Source organism: Anser cygnoides, chromosome 14 (genome assembly GCF_040182565.1).
Source record: "Anser cygnoides isolate HZ-2024a breed goose chromosome 14, Taihu_goose_T2T_genome, whole genome shotgun sequence".
Taxonomy (NCBI): domain Eukaryota; kingdom Metazoa; phylum Chordata; class Aves; order Anseriformes; family Anatidae; genus Anser; species Anser cygnoides.
Window position 1 is genome coordinate 5,813,804 of NC_089886.1, and position 16,052 is coordinate 5,829,855.

Below are 16,052 nucleotides of genomic sequence, written 5' to 3' on the forward strand. Positions count from 1 at the left end.
ACTTATTTAACCGCAAACGCCCGCGTACAGCTTTCTGTAACCCGACCACAAACAAGCCCTGTAACACCCTCGAGCGACAGTGATTTTTCTTTCGGGTGCTTGTTTTCGGAAGCTCCCTGCCCGCCGCCACCTGGCAGATGCAATGATGGAAGCCGGGCTTGCTCAGCTGCCGCCTGCCGTATCCCAGCCCACGCATGACGGGTGCCACCGGGGGCTCTGCCCAGGCCTGGGGCGAGAAAAGCAACCGACCTGCCCCAGGGCAAGAACCGGGCTGCCGCTTCCTGCCGCCTTCACACAGCCTCGCCGCTTGGCAGGGGAAAACGGGTGCTAAAGCTGTGCTCTGAAAAAGCTCGGGGCGTTAAGCGTATTTCTAGGGTTCGCTGAATCGCAATAAAAGTGCATGTGGTAAATGGAGATGTGGGTTTTACGAGAAAAAGCTCTCTAAACTTCACACTGCCCATTCTTGAATTATCAGATTAAATAAAGCTGATGCACAGCAACAGAAGTCAAGGCATGCTCTGCAAATAGGATCGTTTCCTCATTTTACAGAGCTGGGCTTTTCTTTTTCTCTTCAACATCTGTGTAAAAGACACAACTGAACCACACTTCAGGTAAGGATATATGTCAAGCAGACTGTTACACCATAAAAAGAAAAAACAAAGCAGGGGAATTTCCCCCACTTCTAGCAAAAGCTAACAAAATTAAAGCACGGAAGGGTATGTCTTACCTTTCTTTTTGGCTTACTGATTTCTCAGGTTTCCTATACAGAGTGAAGCTGTGTTTCACATTACAAGGACACAAATGCATTTCTACATCTACAGCAACTTAGACTGCAATGGAGAAAACGTCAACATCCATTAAACAGCCATGCATCGTCCAGAAGGAAACGGTGGAGCAGCAGCTCTCGCTTCTCCGCGTCTGCTCACCTGGGGAGCACCACGGACCGAACTCCAGAGGTTCTCCCTCGCGCTGTCCATCTCCGCGTTACTTTTCAGAAGCTTGAAAACAATCTTCGTTTCCCCACCGCTTCTGGCACACTCTGGTAAAAATGGATTTTCCTGCTGAGTCTCAAAGCGGTTGCTGCTTTCCTTTATTCTTCTGCTTTCTGCATTCACATTATTGATGGCAGTGGGAAGGGGCACGGCTTAGAGAACGTGTTTGTTATTTAACTGTTGCAGATCTCAATGGGAGAATGGGATAAGAAGCTTACCTCTTTTCTTCTCTGTGTAGTGCCAACACGCTGGCTTTTAAAAATCTTAGAGAAAAGTTTGGTGGATTTTTTAACCTCCCCCAAAAAAAGTTAAGCGAGAAAGACAGCTAATTAGATTCTTGCATATTTCAAGAAGTCTAATGATTTTCAGGTAGATCAAGTGCTGGTTCTGTCAATGTCCTCTCTATAGAAAGAGACTCACTTGACTGGAGCACGTGAAAGGACCAAAAATATATTCTGTTAGGCCACTTTCCTCCTGCTTCAATAGAAATGGAGAAAAAAATGGAAGCATTAAGTTCCTTGAAATCTTTCTGCAAACGCAGGGCCTCTCTGCAGCTTTAACGTTAGACTGGCTTGCTATTGCCCGGGGGTGAGCGGGTTGTAGGAAACTCAATGCACTTGTAAAGGTCCCTCTCGGAAGGGGATATTTCACAGTAAGGTTATGGACTGACCGAGATATACGGAGTGCTTTTACCAGTCACTGGCCATCTCCTCTGCAACTAGTTCCCTTTCTGACGCTGCCCAACTATCCGGACGATTAACAAATGGAAACAGCAGACGCCTATTTAAGAGATGCATTCGCAGTACAAAACAAACTCTCAGGACCACCGCAAAGCCTCCTCTGCATCGCCGCGGCTGGGCCGACACAGCTCCCATGCTGTTACTCAGCCATTTCCATCAGACAACCTTGCTTGTGCACGCTCAGAGAAGCCACCCTCAGAAACCACCGCAGCTGGTCTTCATCTCTGCGATCTAGAAGGCGGGCTTGTGTTCTGGAAAAAGCAGCTCTTCTTCAGACAAAGGAGATCCATGGAAAGAGTACACAACAATAGGAATGAGAAATGAAAACAACGGAAAAAGGGCCAAGAAGGAATATGGATTCCTTTCAGGTTTTGTTCTCGTCATACATGTCCAAAGCGGGCTCGATTGTTGAGAATTCGCTCTCGTAGACCAGACTTCGCGGGGACAGAGAATTGCGATGAAAGAAGTGGCTGCCTACAAGAGGTAGAACAAAACCTTGTTAGGAACACACACGGACAACGTAAGAACCGAGCAAAGCATCCTCACGCACAGGTTCTGACCACAAATGCGGCACGCGTGGCCAGCAAGGCCGCCCACTTCATGCAAACCAGCAACAGGAGCATGGGACAGTCAGCAAAGGAGAGCTCAGAAGAGATCCCAGCCTGCACGCCCTCACCCTCTCGTGCAGGAAGGGGCACCTGGAAAATAAGCATTTATTTGGTACCGCCAGTCACTGAGCTGAAAGAGGCTCTGGTGGCCGGGCCAGCTCTGCTGCCTTCTCCTGTCACATCCCAGCTTGGGGTAAGGAACAGTAGCCACAAAAGCCTTGGACGAAGCCAGAGATCATTTCCCATAGGAGTTACCGGTTTAAACGTGCACGTCACAACCACCGTGTCCCTCTGAGGGCCTGGCCACGGGGTTGAGGCCCCACAACCTCAACCTGTGAGGTGCACCTCACCGTCGGCCCACCTCACCTTCGTCCCTCGGCCTTTGCACCATACATTCACCATTTCGGATCCCCCCCGAGGTGCTGCAGGGATTCGCCTCCCTCCACACCCTGCCAGTTCCAAGTGCTGCTTTACATATGCATGAACCCCACCGCAAATGGTGCTCCCGGATAAAACTGGTCAAGTCTGAGCAAGGCCGGGGCAGGCCCGAGTTTCGCACCGCGCCTTGCTGCTGATTTACGGCCTCATGAAGCAGGTTTTCCTCCAGAAAACCAGAAACCTTTGGTAGGTGACCCATGTCCCACACAGTGCATGGCAGCAATCTTCTAGACAGAGGCACCCATGTATTTCCTTACACAGATCCCAAGAAACCCCAACCCTCTCCAGTGTCGGCGATAGCAGCGATCCTTGAAGCACGCACGCTGAAGCGGCTGTTGACAGGGCCGGGAATGGCCGCTCAGCTCTCGTCTCGGCAGGAGTTCAGCCTGATGCTCCCGCAGCTCCTCAAGTCCACAGACGTGGTTTGCGAGGAGCCCAGCCCTGCTGGCGTACACCAGGTTTTCTCTGGAAACATCTATCAGATCAGGCCCTCGGCCAAAACATTTCATTACCTGGTTTCTCGATCCCAGCTGGGATTAGCTGGGATCAAGGCTGCTTAGATAACAATACACCAGGCATCCACGCCAGCCAAATTCGAGGCAACTGAAAAGCTTCCAAGTTCATCAGGAAGGCACTCAGCAAACCTCCAGCTTCAGGCACCAGTAGAGCAAGAAGCTTAGGGGATTGCAGCTTTAGTCCTGATGGAATTTAGGTGCTTAAATCCTCCTTTCTTTGTCAAGTTTTGGGACAAGCCCATGCTGTTCTAAATCAAAGAGCTTACAGAAGGTACAAGGGAAGAATTCAGCTGCTACCGTCCTTGGCAGCTTTTCCTCCTTCCCTGCTCACCCAAAAGAGAGTCTCAGAAAAGAAAAAAAGTCATTGTTAAGATTAAAAAAGCCAAACAGCTAGAGTAGCAATCAAATGTGCAACGTGTCTCCTGCTGGTTTCCTAGCCATGCTCCAAACCTCTGCCTTCTACCCCTAAAAGCTACCGCAGAGATTCATTCTGCCATTCTCACTGAGAATTGGAAGCTCTCAAAGGTAATTAATTAATTTTTGACCTCACAGTTAACTGAAACAAGCAGTTTCATTGTATAGGAGCACATACGCAGGCATTTGGAGGAAGTGTATTATCGTGGCATATACTTTGCAGAAGCGGTCAGTAGTGTATCACGAACACCCACCTTCTGAATCTGAATCCTGTCCCAGACTTAAAGGTTTCTAGAACTGGACAGTGCTTAACTGAAAAAAAATATATTTTTTTGAACATTGACTTGGAACTATGACCTTCAGATGATACCAGTCTACCTTTAAACAACAACAGGAACAACAAAAAACACAAAACAAACAAAAAACCCACCCTATTTTGGAATTGCAGTGGATAAAACTGATTTCAAAATTCTTCTGCACTGTGTTATGGGTCAGGATCATTTAACTTGTGATGAGTGAGTCTCAGCTCGCTGTTGAAATAAACCATGAGTATTGCATGTTTCATCTCCCTTTTCTCCACCCGCTGAAATGTTACACACTGCACAGCCAATGCTGAAACAAAACAAAGGGGATTCTAAAAGCTCGGTGCTGCTTTTGTTTTTATGACATGAAATTCAAACAAGGGCTTAGGAAGCAGACAGCCGAGGCAGTCATTTCCTCTGTGTGTGGGGAGACTTCCACTCTAACTGATTCAAGGGAGAGATTTAATCACAGGCACACAGGTCATCTGACAACCAACTTTTTAAATTAATCTGAAAAAAGGCACTGTATATCCAACACCTCCAAAATCCTATAGGGTGAATTTTCTGGCCTCTTGGCAAAAGAACTTTAGCCCCCCACTTCCAGGGAGGCTGCATGTTTTCATGCAGATACAGACTGCTTTGCTTTCATACCACTTCTACGACACATCATTCGTCCTTTTTCTTAATGTCACGTCCCCCTCACCCCCTTTATTTTGAAAGCACCTGAATCATGTATTTTTTTTTCCAGAGAAAGTAATCTTATTACTCCTTTCACAAGGATTAAGAGCATACTAGACAACATTTCTAAACATTTATTTAAAAAAAACCAACAACACATCAGCATGCAACCTACCTACTTTCTCTTAGATAAAGGACACCGAAACAAAACACTCCTCCTTACTTAGTTTGTTAAATCAGATATAGATTTTTTTAATGCTTAGGCAGATTTTTTCCCATCTCCCACAGAAAAGCCCACCGGCAACAAACACATTGCTAACCCTCTGTGAGCAGGGACGTGCATTTCCAGGCATCACAAGGAGGGCAGGATAGGCAGGACACCAGAACATGCCAAGGCTACCACCAGCCTGCCCGGTGCTAAGCTTCCAGCTGCTGCTTGGTGCTTTTCCACGCGCGGACCTGCAGGTGCTCTGATAACCAGATCAGTATCACCACCCGCATTTACAGAGAGGGAAGCAGAGTCAGCAGGGCAAAGCGACCCAGCTCTGCTCATCTCGTAGCCAAATAGCAGGAGGTGAAGGAGAAGGCTCCGAACCCATCGCCCCACCAGCCAGCACTGCCACCCCTGCTTGCTGGCGGGGGGGCAGAGCGCAGGGGCTCAGGTCAGTTCTTGTTTGCAAGGAGCCAGGGGGAGTTCACACACTAGCACCTTCCCAGTGTGATTTCTTTTTTCTCTTAATGCAGAGAACTGCTAGTGTTTGCGTAAAAACACGGCATTAGTTTAAGGGACACATTTACTCAATAAATATAGTTTAAGGTCAGGTAGAAACATCCACAATTCCAAATTCAGCTTATGAACCCGCTCTTCCCATTTCACACTTTCCAAGATCAAGATTTATCCCTTAGGTATAAGAAACAAACGGGAAGTCTGCATTCAGTTTCAATAAATGAAAATTAATTCCTCAGTGCTCTCCACCACTCTTCTCTGTTGTATAGTTACAACGAACCTTTCAGATAACTTGAACTGAGTTTGAGAACAAGCCTGCTAGCCTGGAATTTAGCCCTCTGCCTACCATGGGATGCTACAGAAGCAGGCACAAAGGCCAGGAATTGCACCAGGCTTTGCTGTAGCGTTAGTTGGAAGCATCAGCTGGTGCTACCTTTCTATTTTAAAGTATTGTAACACCCTCAGAGTCGTTAATCAGGGCCACCCATGCCGTAAGCTCCAGTCCCTCCACATATCTGGCACAGCTATGTCTTAATGAGGAAATATGAAGCACTATCTCAATCTGTTTTATACACCCTGTTGGTTAAGGAACAGAGCAGGACTATTTCATAAAGCATCCTTTCCTCGAAACTAGCTGTCTAGCAAGCTACTGCCGCTCCCTCTTGAACTGTAACGCACAACACTGCTCCACCACCCCAGTCTTGCTCTCTTTGCAATGCCTGGGCAAAGGGACCACCCTCTCCTCTCATTACTATTACGACTAACTATGCATATATTATTCATCTTTTACACGTGGATACCTGAAAGCATAGCAGACAACAATAACTTTGGGAATTTCCGTCTTGTGTCTACCCAGTGTAAAAAAAAAGTTAGTGAGCATCTTGTAATGGTGCAGTCCACCTTTGAACGTATTTATTTCATTAGCAGGTTAAGCTTACATCTCTAGCCTGACCTGCAGTTAACCTAGCAAATACTGTCTGTATTTGTTAACATTTGTGGAGATTGTTGTTAGAGGCTCGAAACATAATTTAAAAAATATGGCCCTAAGTTATTTAGATCCCTAAAGGAGGGAAATGCAGCAGAAGCCCTGCCAAGAACTTTGCTCCCAAGATCACTGAACTTCTCATCCTGCTGCTGGTCTGTAGAGAAAATGTGAACTGAAAATGTTTGTGGTGCCCTTCGCAGCTGGGTTACCACGCTGTTCAGGCTTTCCCTGCACATCCCTCCCAACTGCATTAAAACGCACTTAAGGATTTTCATTTCAGAAGGCAAGCACTAACAAACTCACCAATTATGCTACTGGTGTTGAGAAGTGGGTGAAAAAAATAGCCCTTTTATCTTGTAGCCTGTACCCTAAATTGTGCTCTGTCCTCATTCCTCCAGTTCTTTTTGGCAACAGTGCTCAGTTGACAAACATTTTTCCGAAGAAACAGCCTTCAGACACAGTATGTTTGAGGTTTTTCTGCTCGTAAGTACAATAGGGTTTTCCATTCTTTCCAAATACACTTACTGATCTATTGTTTTCATGTTTCTTTCAAAATTTCACAAGGACACAACAAAAAAATAATTCTATTAAACATATTGAAGCTATCACATACGTCATTTTTAATTATAAAAGTTGCCTTCTCAGCCAAAACCTACCGGACAGATAAGAATTAAGCAACTGTTTTAATGTAGACTCTGGCTGTGTTCCTAGATTCTAAAAGTGCCTATACATAAAATTAAATTTTCTATTTCCCAGTACATAAAAAAATTAAATTTTACAGTAAAATTGGTTCCCTCAATTCATTTAATTAAATTAGAAAGTATTAAGTTTCGAATATCTACATCTTGATACCAGAAAAACAAAACACCCCACCCCCAAAACTCAGAATAGGTTTTAACTTTATCAGTTACATTTTCCTTACCAATCGTTACCTTCACGTACCCATCTCATTAACTCAAATATCAGCATTTGGCTGTGAATCAGATATGCATGTTTTAACTGACTGTTGTGAAATTACTCATACACTGCTTGCATAAGAAAACTTGTGTGAAACAGCCTTAATGAGGACAGGAGATGAGAGAGGTTTTCCCCACGCCTCCCCACCAGTAAGACGACACAGCAAGAAGGGACATGTTTGCATAGAGTTTCTATATTACAGTAAAGACCATTATCAATCTTTCTTGTTCATGTTCTAAACTGAACACCAACTAACTCCACTGCTAATATGAAAGAAGGTTTCAATGATGACGGGGGGGGGAAGTGGTATCTTTTCACTTATCCCACTTCACTGGGAAGGAAGAAATGGTTTAGATTAGCTTCACCTTTAACAGAAAAGGTGGGGTGAAAGTAACAGACAGAGAAAGTTTTTTCTTGAGAAACAAATCAAACCACTGCGAACCTTCAGCAGCGACTGACCCTAAGACAGAAATCATACTGCAATGCTCCCAGTGCGGCACAGGAGTGTTATATGAGGAGAACAGGAAAGAATGTTTTAATTTCATATCAAATCTCAGTCACATTCAATGCAAGCCTGGTATATACCAGAATGCTTGGCCCAGCTTCTTTCCCCGACCAAGCTGGCATGCAGCGATTGCTAATACTTGTTAGTCATTCCAGTGCTGGATAGCATCATAAGTGGAAATCTCACACAGTGTCGGTCTTGTTAGCACGGTGTCCCAAAACGAAAGGAGCAGAATACAGATCTGCAGAGATGGAATTATATAAAAGAAATGAAACACCTTACAAAATTTGCAAGAGGCTGTCAAACAACACTTACACGAAGTCCATGAAAAATAAAACTCAAAGAGTAAGATTTCATAATTAAAGTTCATTTATTTCTTCACTTTTTTTCCTTAATACAAAGCTTTGGCATCAGCAAATTTTATGAAAAAATAGAATGTACTAAATAAATGCTTGTGCTGCATGATCGATAAATGATGCATAAAAATAGGTGTCTCTCTCCAAGGCAATCGTCCGGAAAGCATTTCTTCAATACCATTCTGCTCTGTGGGGCAGAAAAAAAAAGTACAAATAGTTATCTTAAAGTTAATATTGCCAATACTTTAAAAAAAAGTTAGTGAGAAATGATTAATTATACAAGGCTAGAACATTAAAAGAGGTCAATACTCCTTACATCATTCTTACAGGTTCAGTAAAACTAACAGTACAGCCAGAGGTTTGAGCAAGTTTTGAGGAAACTCCATGTGCCAGTGAAAACTTTCAGTGAAAACAGCACTTAGGCTTTTGGGACTTTAAAACACAGGTATGCAGTCATTTCTGGCCATTCCCTAAGAAACAAAGTGTGCCTTTTTTCTCCTTTAAATCACTACCTAAATCATTTAATAGTAACAGTCCATAAATATTATGAGACCAACAAGAGAAAGCAGTTGCTGCTTTATTATCACTTAGACAATGTTTAGTTTTATCAGGAACTGTTTAAAAATACAAATTTGTGTATATACACACACAGATACGTATGCAGATAGATATGTATATACACAACTCCAGAACTATTGCTCTGAACAAGTATGTTTAAGCTATGGGAACGAGACTGAAAGAAAGGATCAGGACAACCTTTTAGGTTAGTTTTATAAAATATTTGGCACCTGTTACTTGCATCAGCGTATTACATGGCCTTATTCTTGCAAATGTCATTTTCTGGCATGAAAAAACCCTCAGCTTCCTCTTAAAACATCGTAACAGATGTAGGGTATGTCAGCATTGCTTTTTATATGGAGAAGCACAGCATAAAAAGCAGGTATGCTGTTATATTTAATGGAAATCACTGTGAGAGCTGCCATATAGTTGGCATGATATTCAGCACAGGAAGTGCTGTCTGGCACTGGCGAACATAAGGTTTCAGTGAAACAACAAGTTAGTGACATGCACACATATTCTGAACTGTCTAAAATGAGTAGTGGAACCTAGCAGCAGTTGGGGAGGCCACTTAAATCTCAAAGGATTCAGTCAAAAAGCTGTTAGGTTAAAGGCTACAACTAGATAGCTGTAGTTATTTATAGAAGCTTTTTTTTTTTTTTTTAACAGCTTTGGTTTCTGCTATTACTAGTTTTCTTGAGTGTCTCAAGCATGTGTATACTCTTATTTTCATTCTTATCACTGTCGAAAGAAGCTCTCATTACATCAGCATACTCTTTTCTATTAAGGGGGCATCACTGTGAAAACACTTCTCGGGAAGCCCTAACGCTGTGAAGCGGCTTGCACTTTCAGTAAAAATAAACCAGAGCTGATTGAGCAACAGACAACAAAAAGAAGAGCTGCAATGGAAAGGAGAAATGCAATTCCTGTGAGTACCCACGTCTGGATGAACTACATGGATACTACACAGACTACAATTCCTTTGTCTTCTTCCTAACAATGTGGAAATGCCCAGATATTCCTGTTTCACATGGACACAACTCGTCTTGCTCCATGCTTTCCCAAGCTATTCTGCAGTGTGGATTAGCAGTGTTCAGCTACAGCTACGGTGCCCACTTGCACACAGTTAGTTGCAACTTCAAGATTTTGACATATGAGAAAAATAACCAGAATATTTGATTAGGCTATTCGAAGTTCTAAAACTTTCCTCCATTAAGCCCTTTTGGGATTAGCATCTGAAAAGAGGGGAAAAATGAAGATTTACAGATTAATAGTAAGCAGATTCCTGATAAACGAAACCTTGAAGACTTGAAGAACTTATTATAACCCTTTCCTGAAGATTAGCTTGAGATTGTCCAAACATTTTACACTGTAGACTACTAGACATGTTTCCATCCTGTTGAGAAGGACACCTCATACTTTGAGGGCCAAAGTGTTAAAAAAAAAAAAAGCTTAATCTCATCTCAAAAAAACAAAAAGTGTAAATTACGTTTATAAAGCTACATTTCCACGCTGTACAGGAGAGATAGCCTCTTTGAATGTATCTATATATCTATATAATGAGTCCAGATGTTCTTTACATCTAAAAGGAAAATAACTAGATTTACCTAGCTAATGTATCTGCAGAACTGAGTTATACTTGCCCACACACAGAACTATAAAAAAAAGACTGGAAGTCATGTGCTAGAGTAATTTCTTGTCCAGCCTGTCCAAAGGGAGGCAGTGGAGGGAGCCCACAAAAAGAACGCTTGGACATTTAAGTACTCCTCTGAATGCAATTCTTAAGCATATAAAAAGAAAGGTCAGAAGACTGGTCTGCTATATCCATATAAGATAGAAGAAATGGGATTTTATGCGTTGCTTATCTCTCTCCCTCTCCTGTCTCCTATATCTAAAAAAAAAACTTTTTTATTTTCTGGAAGCGTGCCAACTAAAAAAAAATAATGTATTTTTTCATAATATGAAACAACTAAGAAATTGAGGTGGAAACTGTCAGAGGTGACTGATGGTAGTAATTTCTGTTTCTGCAAGGTGAATTTTGAACATGGGGATTTAATGACAAATCTAATGTTTACTTAAGACTATTGATCAAAAAACAGATATTTTTTTCTTTTCACCCTCCCATGTCTCCACTTTGCAAGATTTCCTCCAGACAATTCAGCTAAATATACATTAAGATGGAGTTTAGATTTTACCCAAGAACCTACTGTCAACAGACTTAAGATTTGAGAAAAGCAGGAAAGGCATTTGATATTTTGAAAAAAATGCATTTTTTTCCTTCTCTTATTCATGATATTTCTTGCCTATGATACACACCCACCAGAAAGAAATAGAAACATCTAAATATTTACTTACTCATTAGCATTCAAGCTAGCTGTGGCTTTGATGATCATGTAGCAGAGTGTTAGGGCACTGAGGAGGCCAAAACTGGCAATAATAAACCATTCTTCTGTTGACAAAGGAAAGGGAGGAAATCACTCGTGGGAGAAGGCTTATGTCAAAGCGATGCCAATATTCCCCTCAAACACCACTGGCGGAAGGCAAGAGGCTTCTAAGCCATGACTGGCACCAGGAAGTGAAGCAGAAGGAGGTTAGCCACAGAGTTACTGACTGGAGAAGGCTAGCAAAGAAGAAGTGGAGAGAGGTGTGGAAAACAAGCATGGCACAACAACATTTCCTGGCTGAGCCCCAGGGTTAGTGATAAAGATTACTTAACAATGCAAAGTGAAATGCAGGAACAAGGGGAAATGTAATGAAAACTCCGTCCGCCCCCAAGTCAGGAGGACGACTGTCATGGTTGGTTTAGGTTTGCTGAGATGCATCTCTTCACATAAGCACACCCAATATACTTTCACACTTCATTTGCGTCTGAACACACACCCCCCTCCACCCCCTGGCTCTGAATAAATGCTATAGAGTTACTTTTGAAAACAAAAAAAAGATAGGATCACTTATTCGACAGTAAAAACAAAACTAGAATTTTCCATTTAATAGACAGAAATACAACAGGAAAAATAATGTCAACATTAGTATATAAATACAGACACATTAATAAAACAAAAATGACTACTAAAGAATGTCCACTATTCAAAGTTCTCTCCCTTTGAGATTAATTTGGCACATCGTAATAGATAGGATACAAACACTTTTGCTGAATATGGCTTTTGGTTTAACTCATATGCATCAAAGAATGCATGTGTCATCCACAAAACCTGAACATCTGAACAGCCTTTTCTAAAGCTTTATTTTATAAACACTGTCAGAATGAACTGTTGCTGATATTTCTCGTTTTATCTTGGAATCCCATCTGCACAAAATACATACACTACAGTTGGGAACAGACAGTAAAAACACCTTCTGTAAAACTAAGTAGTTAAAGTTTTTGCTGAACTACAGAGTTTTTCCACCCATGGCAAAGAAAAGAGCATACAAACGTATCTGATGTCTGTTCAATGCATCTAAGAATGTGGCGAGTTACATGTTGAACACTGCAGGACAACGTGAGTTACTGGTTTGGCAAAGAAACTAGATTTTTGTATTTGGATTTTTCCTTCTCAGATCAAGACGTTTCTGGATATGGGCTGTTTTTTGTGAGACGGTGTTCTTTTAGTAACACATTTACTTTGCTGCAGCATCTAAAGAAACGCTCTGTAATGGACTGTATCAATTACGCTGCTTCTTTCATCAGTGGCAAGCAGTGGCACTGACTTCAAATCTAGATTATAGATGCACGTAAGGAAAATACAAGGAGGAAATTAGACTGCATGAATTCTATTTTTGCAGTTCAGCCAGAAAAACAACCATTCATGCATCAAATTGAGACTCCACAGCATATGGAAAAATTATGCAATTCCACACATACTGTATTTGTTACAGCGCTATCATACATTAAAGCCCCCAGGTAAAATCCAGTCAGTGGACATTTCCCATGCTGTAAGCTTTTATACATAAGTAGTAGTACCTCAGGAACAGTTTTCTGAGGTCATTAACCGCTTCGACAACACTGAAATGTTGGTATATCAAATAAATACATATATATATGAATGCATATATATTTTAATTCACAAATTTTGTAAGAAAAAACATCTGCTAAGGGACATCAGAATTCCAGTAGTAATGTTCACAGGGGAAAAAGTGTCCACAGATATGGTAATCAGCTAAAATGTTTATATATGTATAAATTATTGCACATAAAGTATTCTGGAAAGGTAAATAACAGTTTTGGCAATCCAGCTTCCCATACTGGTCACCAAATACAGGAGGGTTACTTTGTCGCCCTTTTAGTTCATCCAGTGCTCTCTGCATGCAGCTCTAAATGGATATACTATTAATAATGAAAGCGTTGGCACTGCTGTCTGTTGAGTTCTCGGTTTCAATATGGAGCGTACACAGAGACACGGAGGTCACCTCTGTCTCTGCAGGGAGATCTTTTATCATGGCCCTGCAACACAGGGCAACAGCAAAACAAGTGCCGTGTACCAGGAAAGCCATAGAAGTGTAATGGAAGCCAAAGAAAACTTACTTGTCACAGCAATGTTGATCTCTCCTGACCTTGGGGTTAGCTCTCCGTCCTGTGGAAGCTGTGACATCCCAGAGGTGCGCAGGGGCTCCAGGCTGAGAGAGCTGTCGTTGGCAAAATCGCCCAGCGCTGATCGTCTGTTAGCTGGCTGGCTTCTGGTGAGCCTTTCCATGTCAAAGGCCACGTTATCTGTACACGGCACATTTGGCTGAAAGACAAAGCGATCCCACGTTAGAATGGTGAATATCCTACATGTAGCAAACCCATAAATTGAGCAAAATCACACAAGGACTTGATTCAGCTGCTGTGGCTACCCTCAGATCACACAGGGGAGAAACATGTGAGTTAGCAGGTTCTGTCTGAAGTTGCTGCTTCAGTCCACTTTAAAGAAGTGGAAAGAGAAGTAGGAAATAATGTTAAAATTCAAGAAAGGGACTCAAAAATGCTTGCATCCTAGCCTGTGCCTGTAGAGTTGAGAATTGTCTACTATTTTCCTCTTATCTCTCTCCACTGAGAGAGCATCGCTCCTACCTGACAGATTTTTGTTTTTAAGTCATATGAGAAAGACAGGAAATCTTTTCTGTGAGGTTCTTCAAGTCTATTCCGTTGTGAATTAGCCAGCAAAAGCAGCCCTCTGAGATCCTATAAGCCAAGAGTTGCTTAATACACAACTGAGGAAAACCTACTGGGCTCAGCCAGGGCACACTGGGCAGCTTTGGGTCATGACTTTCAATGTGTAAACAAACCTAAGTGTGTCTACAGGAGACCACAACATGAACAAGAGGTTTACAGTACTCTGTAACATAACTTACCTAACTCTGTAACTTAGTACTACAGTACTCTGTAACTTAAAAAGGAAGGTTGAGAGAACTTGAGAAAAAGTGAGAGTATAGAGAACATAGTAGACTTTCAATAGATTAAAAAAATGTTATAAGTGGAAACATAACAGAATATTCTCAATGAGCAACCAGGGAAAAGAACAAAAAGATAAACTTCATCAGCAAAGAAATTGGTTAAAAAAAAAACAACAAAACCCACACCCTTCTGACTAGGGGTACTGGAACACCCGACTCCCTTCCTCCCCTAGAATCATTCCCCATTCTCTGGATCTCAGGTATAGAAGGAAGAAGAGCTTTTAAGATTTCAACTTACCACGATTCCCAGGGCCTTCAAAATGTTCAATTTACACATCGGGCACGTACAGTGCTCGTTAAGCCACGGATCCACACAGGCTTTGTGGAAAACATGCCTAGGAGAGCAGAGATGGCACATATACAACTTGCAAACCATTATATTCTATAATGAGAACTGCTTTAACACACTTCTAGATTGTTTCTTTAAGTTGGCAGAACAAATTCTAGAATTGTCAGTATTCTGTGCTAACTGCAGTAAAAAAATCTAAAGCACTTACTGCCCGTTACTACTAGTTCACTAGGAAGACACGCTTAAAATGAGGATTCTTTTTTTCCTTTTATTGTGGATATAAGTAAGCATTTTGGCAGAATAACTAGGGTAATAAAGGCCTCATCGTAACATTGCGTGAAGTCCCATCTCAATTTCTATGCAGAAGCTGGCCATGAATTAGGTAGAAAGATAGATCCACCAGAAGTCAATTTTATTAGAAAGGTAGTGCAACCAACACAGACACACTTAGGTTTGATTTTGTAAGTGCTTTTATAATTAGCATGTCTAAGTGAGAGAAGAAACGAGATTTTGAAAGGCTTTTTCCTACAATTTTTCTTGCTATCTGTAAGGAAAACGTGTCCTTTGTCATATGATGGTCATAGGAAACCAAAATCTTTCAAAGATAAAAAAGGGCAAAACGAGCTTTTATTTGCACAGCAGGGAATTCTGCACTACAGAAGAGTCTGAATTGCCACCTACACAGTTTACAAAATCTTAAATCACATATATGAATATAAACCAATATAAGACAAAAGGACTACGCAGAGACCACAACAACGTATCTAACTTAAAGGAATCATAGGAATTGTCATCCTTGCTTTTCAAAATGCAAAGAACTTTTCTGAGCATACTCAAGACAGAAATAGGTGTCATCAGATTTTCTACATGATATAGATTCAGCAAATGCTCATAACCACCCAGTCTGAATAACTGTCTATAAACACCTATAAAGACCTTTCATTTCTAGCAGCACCGGCTCCAGAACAAAAAGCCAGGAAGACCAAGCAGACCCGAACAGGACATACGGGTGATCATGACAAAGATCAGCACTCATAAGAGCTGCTTAACCAGTGAAGAGCTGAGTCCTGAAATGCACAAATGAAGAGGTAGCAGCAGAACGAGGTGTTCCTGACATCTTTTCAAAGCATTAGCACAGGCTGTAAGAGGTCACGCATGCCTCCATAGCAGCATAAAGCTGAGATGCTCTGCCTCTCCTCCTTCCTCAGGTTATACTTGCTGCTCTGTCTCAGTAAGCTTATTGTGGGGGTTTTAAAACCGAGACCAAATGATGCACGTTAACAGATAATTCTCCTTTAAAATTTCTGAAGTGACTTGAGAGTAAGCCCTCCTGAAATTGTAAATGAACATGGAAAAAGGCTGTACGTAATTATGGTTTGTCTACAGCTACTAAGGCTGATGGAGATTCTAAAGTATACCAACATTAAGTTTGTCAGCTACAACTATGTATCTTACCCATACTAAGTGAAGATGCATAGACTTAGGGTGTCACATAATCCACAGAAGATGCACGGGGAGCAAAAGAACCTTGCTTGGCTGTACTGCAGACATTGCA

The 16,052-nt window shown here is 41.9% G+C and overlaps 1 protein-coding gene across 3 annotated transcripts in view; it reads right to left on the reverse strand.

Moving 5' to 3' along the window:
* Nucleotides 1–8,212: 8,212 nt before the first annotated feature.
* Nucleotides 8,213–16,052, reverse strand: part of RNF130 (ring finger protein 130) — a 40,547-nt gene continuing 32,707 nt past the window's right edge. The window contains exons 6-9 of one of the 3 annotated variants that reach the window (XM_048057193.2): nucleotides 14,447–14,543; nucleotides 13,298–13,502; nucleotides 11,131–11,224; nucleotides 8,213–8,404 (exon numbers count right to left, since the gene is read on the reverse strand). In XM_048057193.2, the coding sequence (XP_047913150.1) occupies nucleotides 8,389–8,404; nucleotides 11,131–11,224; nucleotides 13,298–13,502; nucleotides 14,447–14,543 (412 nt within the window). In that variant the 3' untranslated portion in view covers nucleotides 8,213–8,388. The other 2 variants (XM_048057195.2, XM_048057196.2) reach the window with 2 other exon arrangements.